Below are 14534 nucleotides of genomic sequence, written 5' to 3'. Positions count from 1 at the left end.
ATACGTTAGTACGTTAATCGGATGTAAATCTTGTTTTCCAGCATTTTGTCCTAAAGGGTACACAGCTTGGAACGGAATCTGCTACAAGGCCTTCAATACAGGTAAGACCTTCAGCGATGCGGCCGCGGCCTGTGGCGAAGACGGCGGTACCCTCGCCATGCCCCGAGACGCCGAGACCAACACCTTCCTGATCTCCCTGCACAATGCCGTGAGCGAAAAGTGGGGCTTCTGGTTCGGCCTCCACGATCGGCGCGAAGAGGGGAGCTTTGAGTGGATGGATGGTTCTGCACTTGGGACCTACAGCTCTTGGGGTCCGGGAGAACCGAACAACGGTCGGGGGGAACAACATTGCGTTGGTTACTCCGCAGTCCCACACTGGAAGGACAAGTGGGTCGACATCTCATGCGACTGGCAGTTTTGCTACATATGCCAGACTGTTCCAGGTACATTTTATAACCGTACCATTCCTTGAAACCTTTCTTTCTTGTAAACATGGCACATCTCAAGTCACAACCATACATCTTTTCTCATTATAAACTTTTTTTAAACACATCACTCCATATCTCATGTCTCCTTTTTGTTTTCAGGACGTCCCTAGGCGACAGGCGCAACAATCTACACCACTGTAAACCGGCCCTCCGGACATCTGCAGTAAAACTACTAGCCAACAAAACGATTTGTTTTTGACGTATGAAGTACATTCCTGTTTTGGCGGCGTTTCCTACAAAACGATGAACTGACAGTTCAGACAAACCGTAATCGCTTAAAAAGCTTCACGCAAACCGGCTCTCTGGACGTGTCCAGGTAAAACTATTCAGACTACGAGTCAGTAAAACGTTAAAATGTAGCAATGGGCCCAAACAGCACTTTGTTGACAAGTTTGTAAAGTAGCAAAAAAAAAAACGCATGAGAAAGAGTTAATACACACCAAACCAATTAATCAGTACTTAGTACAATTTTAGACACGCCTCTCTTCTCATATATATTGCAGAGAATGTACTTTTATTTTTGTCACGTAGCCAAAATGTATTACTTAGGGAACATTGTAGATGTAGAAAACTCCTTGATTGACCGTATCAAATCATTTTTTGTTTTATATATGGATAAAGCAATTGGCCAAAGACAACATGTTGTTTTACAAGTTTGTTGAGTAAAATAACACAGGAGAAATGTTGAATGCCATGATGCATTACTTTGCAATTGTAGACACGCGTCAGTTCTTATATATAGTGCAGAGAATGTACCATATATTTTTGCACGAAGGTTTTGTTTTACATAGGGAACCTACAAAGTGATAAGGTCGTGGTTTTGCAGGGTCAAATGCATTAATAATTCTAAATCTGATGTTTTGTAAAAACACGGACACGGACAAAATGCAAGCGCTAAAACAACTTCATTGTTTTCACAGTAGACTGACTACTCTTTGTTGTTGTAGTAAACGAGGAAAATGCCTAATGCCATAACAACCTAGTATTTATTGATGGAAGGTCCAATTTTCTTTATAAAAGCTGGTATACTGTGCTCATGTGAGCCTGCATCATTGAATATACCATGTTGGTGAAACTGATCTGTACATGTGTGGCACACTAAATTAAAGTTACCAACAGGAACTGTGGCTCCGGCTGTCTTACTGAGTGGTGACTGTGGTGAGAAAGATTTCGGTTAGCGTGAGGATTATTCCGCTCCATATATGATAATTGTCCATCGTTTCGACACTGACCATTAAAATGTTGTACCCAAACCTGTGTTCCACTCATGGCGTTTTTCTCTTTACCAAAGCAGCCCGGACACACGTAAGTCCTGTTTTAGAACAAATCCTTCATGTTTGTGTGTTTTTCTTCAAAAGATGGTGTAACAAAACTCCAGCCCAGCAAACGGCTCCCTCTGGCGCCCAAGATTATATTGCACCACACTTGACAGCATTTTGACATAAAAAAAGGATCTATAGATAGACAAACAAATACAACAATGTCGCATTTATTCAACTTTTTATTTTTTTAACCTTTAACCGGTCCGTGTGACCAGACTAAATTGATAAAAATTTCACCCTGTAGTTTCTATCAATTGATAAAAACATTATTCCTTCCTCTAGCGCTGTATATCCGGACACATTCATTTGTCCAGTAGTACTCCACTCAACAGTAGTACTCAACAGGGTGGAACATCACTCTTTTTGATAATTGTGCTGTAATAATACTATTAATATTAACAGTAATTCATTTTTCTTGAAAAGACAGCCTAGTACCGAATAATAATCATCATCTTATCAAGCTTCTTTACACATAAAGAGACAAATTACGACGGGACACATTGCATTATCACTCACCAATACAAGGCACACAATGTCTAAACTGTGATTACTTTAACTGATTAATTATGTGCTGTGTGAAAACACGATGAGAAGGAAGGAAGAAACGGAAAGAAAGAAAAATCCAGAAAAAGCAGTTCCTCTGAAGTGTAGGCGGAACGCTCTGCACACTGAATTTGTATAAGCAGGCATTGAATTGACCTTTCACCCTACAGTGCCACTCACCTTTCACCCCTTGCTGCTCTAGACAGACGCTTGCAGGAGGATTGTGCGGAGGTTATAATCATCACTGGAAGCAGGTAAGAACGATATACACATGGAACCTGACTGCATCATTATAAACTATAAGAGGTAGAGGTCATTTTTATGGTATTTGGGCCACACTAGGCAGAAATGTAAGACTTTTCAAGGTATCTTCAAGGTATGACGAAAATACGGGTGGGGAGGGGGGCATCTTTACCTTCACGGAAACAAAGGAAAACATTGTTTTTGCACCGCTTCTTCTACTTTTTCTTCTCAAAACAAATAATGAACTGGCAAGACCGATGTCTTCATGGTTACTGGAGGTATATCAGACACCCTGTTGTGTTCGGTTACATGTAGCAAGTATCAGTACAATTCTCGAGGGGCTGGATTATGAATGTGTTTGTGTAAAACTAAACAGATCTTGCTTGAAACCAACCCGACAGAAGACCAATGGATGATCCTTACCTTACCCTCGCGGAAGAAAGGCGTACTGTTTTCTCTCCATTTCTTATATTTTCTCTTCTTTTCCAAACAAATAAGGTTTATGAACTGGGCGACACTTTTGTCGGTGTTTGGTTACATAATCGACTTCAAAGTAAGTAAATAAAGTAGTTGGATATAATAGAAGTCAGGTTGATCACAACTTTAGTTCCAGCCAGCATTTTATATTGGTTCACTACATAAAATAAAGTAGAATGTCAGGAAAACTTTATTACTAGTATTTCCTTTAGTTTATAACTAAGAAATCTAGATCATCGAAATACAGATTGTTCGTTTCATCTCTTTAAATCTTTTTTTATCATTATTAGATATGGCAGAGGGAGGTAATTGGTCTCCTACTGCTGTTTCCCAAGACTTCCATGATCTGTCTCCTACTGGAGTTTCATGCGACAGGGTTGCAAGCGAAGGCAAAGAGCAGCCCACAGCCAGCACAACCAGTCAACTGGAGACACAGACTAGTGATAAGCCCTACATATGTGGGCAGTGTGGGTACAGGGCAGCTAAGAAGTCTCATTTAGCCGAACATATGAGAACTCATACTGGTGAAAAACCCTACAAGTGTGACCAGTGTGACTATTCTGCATCAAAGAAATGCAATTTGGATTATCATTCAGCCAAGCACACTGGTGATAAGCTCTACATGTGTGGGGAGTGTGGGTACAGGACAGCTCGAAAGCCTGACTTAATGAAACATATGAGAAGTCATACCGGTGAAAAACCCTACAAGTGTGACCAGTGCGACTATTCCGCTGCACGTAAGTCCACATTGTGCCAACATAAAGCCAGTCACACTGGCGATAAGCCCTACATGTGTGGGCAGTGTGGGTACAGGGCAGTTTACAAGTCTTACTTATCCCAACATATGAGAATTCATACCGGTGAAAAACCATACAAATGTGACCAGTGTGACTATTCTGCTGCACATAAATCCAACTTGGACAAACATTTATCCAAGCACACTGGTGATAAGCCCTACATGTGTGGGGAGTGTGGGTACAGGACAGCTCGGAGGTCTGACTTGTCGCGACACATGAGAACTCATACAGGTGAAAGAAACTACAAGTGTGACCAGTGTGACTATTCTGCTGCACATAAAGTCAGTTTGGTCAATCATCAAGCAAAGCACACTGGTGATAAGCCCTACATGTGTGGAGAGTGTGGGTACAGGGCAACTCTTAAGTATACCTTAACCCGACATATGAGAACTCATACTGGTGAAAAACCCTACAAGTGTAACCAGTGTGACTATTCTGCAGCAAAGAAATACCAATTGTAGCATTTGTAAACCATCGAGAAACACAACACTGTATGTTTGAGAAATATATTCAGGGCATCTGAAGACAACACCTTTATCCAAACTTATATCGGAACAGACAGTGTACCAGTGTTGTATATTATCTGGCTGTAGTAAACACTAATGGTAAATTGAAGGCATAGGTCCTGGAAAAACTCTACAAGAGAAGTCATGTACTAGAAGCTAAAATATATGTAAATGCAGGAAGAACACGTGTCGTATTCTAATGCACGAGAACAAGTCATCTCACAGTTATGAGCGTGTATATGCTGTGCTGATGTGTTCTATGGTCAGTTATATTCCTTTTTCTATTGAAGTTCTATAAAAGAATATAACTATTGTGTGAAAATTAGGAAGTTTAATAAAAGCACAAATCCGATTCTATTGTGTCTTGTGTCGAAGGTGACTTCTTCTCTTTAATAAAAGCACAAATCCGATTCTATTGTATCTTGTGTCGAAGGTTACTTCTTCTCTTTAATAAAAACACAAATCCGATTCTATTGTGTCTTGTGTGGACAATGTTGTGCTGGCCCGTTGGTCCATCCCAGATGTGCTCCATCTAAAAAACGCCACTGTTCACGCCTATAGGTCTCCATATTTGTTTCGACACTATCTTGACGTTTTTGGATGCTCTGCTATGAGGATTGATGCATAGTTCGTAATCTACGCGATCGGAATCTATTTCATGAAGCGGCCACTGAGCCTAGATCTTAGGTGATTATATTACGGCTAGACCGGCCCATGGAGACCCAAACATGATTGGGTTTGTGCAATCTGAATTTTATGTAGATTTGGTTTACGTATATGCGATCTTCTATCACAATCTAACTTGGAAGAAACCAAGTGCACGTTCTGGATAAACACGTCAGCTTATAGAGGACTCGTCCCGATCGGAGCGCATCCTGGGTATCCAGAATGCTGTCCTTCTAGATCTCTTGCGTCATGTTCTGGATATCACAGATCTTCTTCGGGGCGCGTCTGCTGTAGAAGGGGTGGTGTATCCCAGAAGCGCGTCTGCTAAACAGATCCATGCAATTCCAAACATGTCACAACGGAGACCAAACCTATACCACTTTACCTCGGCCTCAACAGCTGTCTGAAACTCGAAAATAATAGCCACAACGTGTCCAGAACTCGAGATATTAAACCAAAAGTTCCGCTGCAGTACAGTGACAAGCCGCTAGGGGGCCCAGGATCCTCATCATGGCACCACACATAAGATATCAATAGTCTCTATCCAGGCGTTCCTGACTTATGCTTTTCTTCTAAACACATACATATATACAAATATACATACAAACATATATACATACATACATACATACAAATTGTACCTAAAACATAATCTTTTTGGTGAAGAAAGAAAAAGTATTAAGAAGAAAAGCCCGAAAGGTTTTATGATATGGCTAGTATTCTATAGTGTAAGCGGAACACGCTGCACACCGAATGTGGATAAGCAGGCATTAAATTGACCTTTCACCCCACAGTACCAGTCACCTTTCACCCCTTGCTGCTCCAGACAGACGCTTGCAGGAGGATTGTGCGGAGGTAATAATCAACTGGAAGCAGGTAAGAACGAGATATACATACAACATGACTGCACCATTATGAACTGTAGGGGTTGGAGGTCATTTCTATGGTATGTGGGCTACATAAGGCAGAAATATAAGACTGACGAAAGGTGACGAAAATGGTGATGGGGAGGGGGGCATCTTTACCTTCACGGAAACAAAGGAAAACATTGCTTTTGCTCTGTTACTTTTACCTCCTCATTTTCTTGTCCAAAGAAATAATGAACTAGCCAAATCGCTGTCACCATGGTTACTGGAGGTGTAGCAGACACCCTGTGGTGTTGGGTTACATGTAGCAAGTATCAGTACAAAGCTCGAGCCGAGGGCTAGATTGTGAAATTATGTGTTTGTTAGGGCCTAAACAGATCTTGTTTAAAACGACTAGTCTACCAGACAGGTGCCCGATAAATCTACACAAGATTCCGCTGGGGTCATTTAGGTCATAGGGAGAGTCTACTGTAAAACAGATGGCACTTTTATGTCGGGTGATTCGCAATGAGCTGTAGCCAATCACATAGGTCTTGAAGCTGTGACTTTAGACGATAGAGAAAATTAAACTGATTCCTTGGGAATAAACTGTTCATCGCATTATTTTTATCACTTACGGTGAACCTGATTAGTATATGTAGGATATATATATATATATAGTAATTGCAAAAACACACAAACAGAAACCAAAAAAACACACTCAATCGTAAATAGCTTTTTAGGCTAGACAATGTATATGTAAATATAAACATTATTTGCTTGCAATCATCTAGTTTTAGATAGTCTATTTCTTCTTTTCCAATATTTTTTTCTACTTCATTAGGTTCGACATGGCAGAAGTAGGCAATAAGTCTCCTACTGCTGTTTCCCAAAACGTCTGTGATGGGTCTCCTTCTGGAGTTTTATGTGTCAGGGATGAATGTAAAGCCAAAGACCAGGCAACAGCGAGAAAAACCAGTTTGGTCAGTCATACCGGTGAAAAGCCATACACATGTGACCATTGTGACTATTCTGCAGCAGATATGTCGACCTTGAACCAACATCTAGCCATGCACACTGGTAATAAGCCCTACATGTGTGGGGAGTGTGGGTATAGGACAGCTAAGAAGTCTGAGTTATCCAGACATATGAGAACTCATACTGGTGAAAAACCCTACAAGTGTGACCAGTGTGACTATTCTGCAACAAGGAAATGCCATTTGGACCAACATCTAGCCAAACACACTGGTGATAAGCCCTTCAAATGTGACCAGTGTGACTATTCTACTGCACGAAAACACAGTTTACACCGACATCTAGCAAGACACACCGGTGATAAGCCCTACATGTGTGGTGACTGTGGGTACAGGACAGCTCGGAAGTACGATTTATCCACACACATGAGAACTCATACCGGTGAAAAACCCTACAAGTGTGACCAGTGTGACTATTCTGCTGCAGATAAGTCCACCTTGAACCGACATCTAGCCATGCACACTGGCGACAAACCCTACATGTGTGGGGAGTGTGGATACAGAACAACTCAAAAGTCTACCTTATCCCAACATATGAGAACCCATACAGGTGAAAAACCCTACAAGTGTGACCAGTGTGATTATTCTGCTGCACATAAGTCCAACTTGAACCAACATTTACAATTTACCCATGCACAGTGGTGATAAGCCCTACATGTGCGGGGAGTGTGGGTACAGGGCAGCTCACAAGTCTCACTTATCCCAACACATAAATACGAACACAGGTGAAAACCCCTACAAATGTGGGCAATGTGACTATTCTGCAAGAAGGAAAGCTGCATTAGACAAACATTCTAAAACCCACCGGTGAAGAACCAATAGGGGTTGTACTAATAGCTCCATGGAGCCAGTTACGTCGAGCCAGCTCCACGGAGCTATTAGTACAACCCTGCGCCCAACCTACCAGCTATGTGGAGCCAGCTCAATGCACTTTGCCACGTTTCACGTCACTTTCAATAGAAATTTATAGTTCGCTTTGAATGCATGTGGTGGAAATGCAATGAATCAGTTCTCAGTACAATTTTAGATACGCATCACTTCTCATATATATTGCAGAGAATGTACCTATATTTTTGGCACGTAGCCAATAGGTTTTACTTATTGAACATTTAGTAGAAAGCTCCTGTTTTGATTGTATTAAAGCTCCTGGTTTGATCGTATTAAATCCATGAATTTTTTTTTCTTCACATAAATTTCAGCTTTGCTAAGAATCATATGTCTTACTCCAGGTCTTTGTTTGGATTGTGTGCATGCTTGCAGTTTTACATGTGGATAAAGCAATGGGCTCAAAACAACACGTTGTTTTACAAGTTTGTTGAGTAGTAAAATAACACATGAGAAATGGTGAATGCCATGATGCATTACTGTGCAATTGTAGACACGCTTCAGTTCTCATATATATCGCAGAGAATATACACATATATTTTGCACGTAGCTTGAGGTTTTTTTTGTGTTTTTTTTTTTACATAGGGAAGTCTAAACGTGGTTTGGCAGTGTCAAATTTATTACTACTACAGTACTTAAATAAACGTTTCCTTTAACAGGTAACACGGGCAAAATGCACGCGCTAATAAACTTGCAACTTCATTGTTTTAACTGTAGACTGACTACTCTTTGTTGTTGTAGTAAACGAGGAAAACGCCTAATGTCATAACAACCAAGCTGGTCTACTGTGCTCATGTGAGCCTGGATCACTGAAGAAACCATGTTGGTGAAACTGATCTGTGCATGTGTGACACACTAAATTAAAGTTACCAACAGGAACTGCGGCTCCGGCTGTCTTACTGAGGGGTGACTGTGGTGAGAAAGATTTCGGTTAGTGTAAGGATCAGTCCGCTCTATATATAATAAATGTCCAACGTTTTGACACTGACCATTAAAATGTTGTACCCAAAACTGTGTTCCACTCATGGCGTCTTTCTCTTAACCAAGGCAGCCCGGACACACGTAAGTCCTTCGTTCTTGTTCTTCCACTGAGAGTTTGTGTGTTTTTCTTCAAAATATGCATTTACAAAACTCCAACAAAACTAACGGCTCCCCCTGGCGCCCAAGGTTATATTGCACCTTTAGGTAATCCCCACACTTGACAGCATTTGGACATGAAAAAATAATCTATAAAAAGACAATTAATAAAACACTATGGCACTTATTCAACGTTTCATTTTTTCAAGACCATAAACCGGTCCGTGTGACAACTGAAGTGATACAAATTTCACCCTATAATTTTTATTAATTGATCGCAAACATTATTCCTTCCTATAGCGCTGCATATCCGGCCACATTCATTTGTCCAGTAGTACCTCACTCAACATGGTTCTTTTTGATAATTGTGCTGTACTAATGCTAGTGATATTATCATTAAAATAATTTATTTCTCTTGATAAGACAGCCTAGTACCGAATTATCAAGCTTGTTTGCATGTAAAGAAACACATCATACCGGGACACATTGCGTTATCACTAACCAATACAAGGCACACCATGTCTGAAATGTGATCACGTTAACCACTGATTATTTCCGTGCTATGTGGAAACTCGGTGAGAAGGAAGGAAGAAACGGAAGGAAAAATTCAAAAAGATCGCATAAAAAGGGCAGCTACTCTGAAGTGTAGGCGGAACGCGCACCGCACTGAATGCAGATAATCAGGCATTAAATGACCTTTCACCCCACATTGCCTGTCACCTTTCACCCCTTGCTGCTCCAGACAGACGCTTGCAGGATCAGGAGGATTGTGCGGAGGTAATAATCATCACTGGAAGCAGATAAGAACGAGATATACATACAGCATGACCGCATCATTATGAACTATAGGGGGTAGAGGTCATTTATATGGTATGTGGGCTACATTTGACAGAAATGAAAGACTTTTCGGGATGACGAAAATTTCGGAAATGGGGTTGGGGAGAGGGGCATCTTTACCCTCACGGAAACAAAGGAAAACATTGTTTTTGCTCCATTTCTTCTACTTCTTCTTCTCCAAACAAATAATGAGCTGGCCAGACCGCTGTCACCATGGTTACTGGAGGTGTAGCAGACACCCTGTGGTGCTCGGTTACATGTAGCAAGTATCAGGACAAAGCTCGAGGGGCTGGATTATGAATGTGTTTGTGTAAGACTAAACAGATCTTGTTTAAAACGGCTAGTCTAGCCGACAGGCGACCGATAAATCTACTCAAAATGCCGCTGGGGTCATTTAGGTCATTGGACGAGTCTAAGTTGTAAAACGGGTAGATCTTTTATAATAGGTTTTATGCTATGAGCTGAAGCCAATCACAAAAAGCTTCGAGCTATTATTTAAATGACCGAAAAAAAACAACTAATCACTCCTTGGGAATAAATTACTTATTGTGTCCGTCGATGTAGGTTAGACATCCAGGTAATAAGATACGCCAAAAATAGTTACTCAAGCAACTGGATATGGTTTTGAAACGGTCAGACGTTTCGGAAAGAATCCACTTTCCTTCGTCAGTGACACTGAAGTGATCTGCAAGAAACAGGTCTTTTATACTCTAACTATAAAAGACGCAGTCTCGGTAGTCAAGGAAGCCCTGGAGGCTGACAACACACTAACAGACAGAACCAAGCTATCTCCAGACCAACTGTGCAAACTGCTAGACCTTTGCCTAGGGTGTACGTATTTTTCTTTCAAAGGACAGTTCTACCAACAACTGCACGGCTGTGCTATGGGATCACCAGTGTCACCCATTGTTGTAAACCTCTACATGGAAAAGTTTGAAGTGAAGGCTATCAGTACTTTCAAGGACACTCCCCCACTCAACTGGTTCCGCTATGTAGATGACACTTATTGCAAGCTAAAACAGAGAGTAGCTGATGAGTTCTTTGACCACATCAACCAAGTAGATAAGAACATCAAGTTCACACAGGAGGCAAGTCATGACAACATGCTCCCATTCCTAGATACCAAAACTATCATAGAGAAGGACGGCAGCCTTCAGTTCGAAGTGTACAGGAAACCGACGCACACTGACCAATATCTGGCCTTTGACTCTCACCACCCTTTGGAACACAAACTGGCAGTGATTAAAACCTTGTATCACCGGGCAGACAGCATTGTTTCCTCTGGCAAAGCCAAAACAGAGGAACACAAACACCTCCGAAGTGCATTGAACAAATGTGGCTACCAAAACTGGACCTTCAACAAAGCCCTCAAACCCTCGGACCACTCAAAGAAAACAGCCAAGTGCAAACCATTGACCGACAGAAAGAAAGCCAACATTACCATCCCCTATGTCCAAGGAGTTTCGGAAAAACTCAGACGGATCTTCCAAAACTTCAACATCGCCACTAACTTCAAACCTCACTCAACCCTCCGACACAAACTGGTACATCCAAAAGACAAACCACAGAAAGGTACTAAGGCCAATGTAATCTACAGACTCAAATGCGAGGAACCCAACTGTAACAACACATACATTGGTGAGACTAGTCGTCCACTAAAAGCAAGATACCAAGAACATTGCAAACCGAAGGCCAACGGCAACTCTTCTGCTATTTTCAACCACCTACAACACAACCAAGGACATTCCTTCAACCTCCAATCTACCGACATCCTAGACCGCGAAGCCCGCTGGTTTGAACGGGGAGTTAGAGAGGCCATATATGAGAGAATATACAATCCCACCCTCAACAGAAAAGGGGGGCTACGTATGGAACTTTCCGGCACTTGGGACATAGCACCCCCCCCCCCGCCAACAAAACTTTTAGCTCCTGCAACTAAAACAACAGGAGCTAATTGACTCATTTGCATTAACTGTGTCTTAGCCTTGATATCCTTTGAAATCCAAATTGTCTTCAGCTTGACTTTGGCTTAGCTTTGCTTTCTTTGGAATCCAAATTGTCTTCAGTCTGAATTGTCTTACAACCTTTCCTATTGGACATCTGAAATTGTCTTCATTCATAGTTAGAGTATAAAAGACTTGCAGATCACTTCAGTGTCACTGACGAAGGAAAGTGGATTCTTTCCGAAACGTCTGACCGTTTCAAAACCATATCCAGTTGCTTGAGTAACTATTTTTGGCGTACTTATTGTGTCATTTTATCTCTGTATAGTGAACATGGTTAGTAATATAATTGTATTTTGTAATTGCAAAAACACCCCCTTCCCCTCCAAAAAAAGAAAACAACACCTAATCTGAAATAGCTTGTCAGGCTAGATCATGTGACATTACCTGTTCTTTATATTTAACTTTATCTATCTAGTTTTAATTGACGTATTTCTTCTTTTCTAATATTTTCTATTCCATTAGGTTTGACATGGCAGAGGCAGGTGAGGGGTCTCCTACTGCTGTTCCCCAGAACGTCTGTGATGGGTCTCCTACTGCTGTTCCTCAGAATGTATGTGATGGGTCTCCTACCGCTGTTCCCCAGAACGTCTGTGATGGGTCTCCTACTGGAGATTTATGTGACTGGGATGCAGGTAAAACCGAAGAACAGCCAACAGCGACCAGAACCAGTGCGGTCAGTCAACCAGAAGCAAACACTGGTGAGAAACCCTACATGTATGGGGAGTGTGGGTACAGGACAACTCACAACCAACATATGAGAACTCATACTGGAGAAAAACGCTACAATTGTGACCAATGTGACTATTCTGCTGCACGAAAATCCAGTTTGGACCAACATCAAGCCAAGCACACTGGTCAGAAACCCTACATGTGCAGGGAGTGTGGGTACAGGACAGCTTACAAGTCTCACTTAGCCGAACACATAAGAACTCATACCGGTGAAAAGCCCCACAAGTGTGACCAGTGTGACTTCTCTACGGCACGAAAATACAGTTTGGACCAACATGTTGCCAAACACACTGGTGATAAGCCCTACATGTGCGGTGAGTGTGGGTACAGGACAGCTCAGAAATATGCCTTATTCATGCATATGAGAACTCATACCGGTGAAAAACCCTACAAGTGTGACCAGTGTGACTATTCTGCTGCACGAAAATCCACTTTGGATCAACATCTAGCCAAACACACAGGTGATAAGCCCTACATGTGTGGGGAGTGTGGGTATAGGACAGCAAAGAAGTCTCATTTATTCGAACATATAAGAACCCATACAGGTGAAAAACCTTACAAGTGTGACCAGTGTGACTATTCTGCAGCCAAGAAATGCGATTTGGACCGACATTTAGCAAAGCACACTGGTGACAAACCCTACATGTGTGGGGAGTGTGGGTACAGGACAGCAAAGAAGTCTCATTTATCCGAACATATAAGAACCCATACAAGTGAAAAACCTTACAAGTGTTACCAGTGTGACTATTCTGCAGCCAAGAAATGCGATTTGGACCGACATTTAGCAAAGCACACCGGTGACAAACCCTACATGTGTGGGGAGTGTGGGTACAGGGCAGCTCAGAAGTCTGACTTGGCGAAACATATGAGGACTCATACCGGTGATAAACCCTACAAGTGTGACCAGTGTGGCTATTCTGCTGCACTAAAATCCAGTTTGGACCAACATGTAGCAAGGCACACTGGTGAAAAGCCCTACATGTGTGGGGAGTGTGGGTACAGAGCAACTCGGAGGTTTGACTTATCCATACATATGAGAACTCATACTGGAGAAAAACCCTACAAGTGTGATCAGTGTGATTATTCTGCTGCACAAAAATCCAACTTGGACAGTCATCTAATCAAACACACTGGTGATAAGCCTTACATGTGTGGGGAGTGTGGGTACAAGACCGCTCGGAAGTCTCATTTATCCATACACATGAGAACTCATACCGGTGAGAAACCCTACAAGTGTGACCAGTGTGACTTTTCTGCTGCAAGAAAATACAGTTTGGACCAACATCTAGCCAAACACACCGGTGAGAAACCCTACATGTGCGGCGAGTGTGGGTACAGGGCAGCTCAGAAATCTGCCTTATCCCAACATATGAGAACTCATACCGGTGAGAAACCCTACAAGTGTGACCAGTGTGACTATTCTGCTGCACGAAAGTCCCATTTGGACCAACATATTGCCAAACACACTGGTGAGAAACCTTACTTGTGTGATGAATGTGGATACAGGACAGCTCAGAAATATTCCTTATTCCAACATATGAGAACCCATACCGGTGACAAACCCTACAAGTGTGACCAGTGTGACTATTCTGCAGCAGACAAATCCACATTGAAAAGGCATCGTCAAACACACCGGTGAAAACTCCACATGTGGAATCAATGTGATTTGCCCCTCTGACGTTCATCAATAAAGAGGTAAACACTCTAGTGCAGGGTTGAACACCGTTTGCCTTGTTAATTTACTCGCGAGGCTAACAAATAAGAACGTGTCTTTGTATTCCCACAAGTAATTCTAAGGTTTAGTATTCTTACGTATGTTTTAGGAAATATCCCAACTGACCACCACTCACAGCACGAAATCTGGTATTTAAGCAAGCTTAAACTCAACGTAAACGCGGTGTTTCTGCACCCTTTCCGCAACTTAACGACATCTATCCGTGAACGTAAAGGTTCCCTTTAATGTTACCTTTACATTGGCACTTAAATGTGCGTTTCGGCACTCCTTCACGTGCCTTTCCGCAACTATTAGACGCTTAAAGGCGTCGTTAATGACAGTTTTTCGTAACCTATATGGGCGGA

At 42.0% G+C, this 14534-nt stretch overlaps 2 protein-coding genes across 2 annotated transcripts in view; both read left to right on the top strand.

The window, feature by feature from the left end:
- The window catches only part of LOC118425107 (pulmonary surfactant-associated protein D-like), a 5388-nt gene extending 4790 nt beyond the window's left edge, over positions 1 to 598 (top strand). The window contains exons 6-7 of the mRNA XM_035833926.1: positions 42 to 443; positions 588 to 598. Coding sequence (XP_035689819.1) covers positions 42 to 443; positions 588 to 598 — 413 coding nt within the window. The remainder of the gene's footprint in view (positions 1 to 41; positions 444 to 587) is intronic.
- Positions 1 to 4731, top strand: part of LOC118424709 (zinc finger protein 525-like) — a 14049-nt gene extending 9318 nt beyond the window's left edge. Inside the window, exon 2 of the mRNA XM_035833391.1 lies at positions 3364 to 4731. Coding sequence (XP_035689284.1) covers positions 3366 to 4331 — 966 coding nt within the window. The 5' untranslated portion in view covers positions 3364 to 3365 and the 3' untranslated portion in view covers positions 4332 to 4731. The remainder of the gene's footprint in view (positions 1 to 3363) is intronic.
- The last annotated feature ends 9803 nt before the right edge of the window (positions 4732 to 14534 follow it).

This window comes from Branchiostoma floridae, chromosome 10, assembly GCF_000003815.2.
Source record: "Branchiostoma floridae strain S238N-H82 chromosome 10, Bfl_VNyyK, whole genome shotgun sequence".
Classification (NCBI taxonomy): domain Eukaryota; kingdom Metazoa; phylum Chordata; class Leptocardii; order Amphioxiformes; family Branchiostomatidae; genus Branchiostoma; species Branchiostoma floridae.
This window is presented reverse-complemented; position numbering and strand designations above follow the sequence as displayed.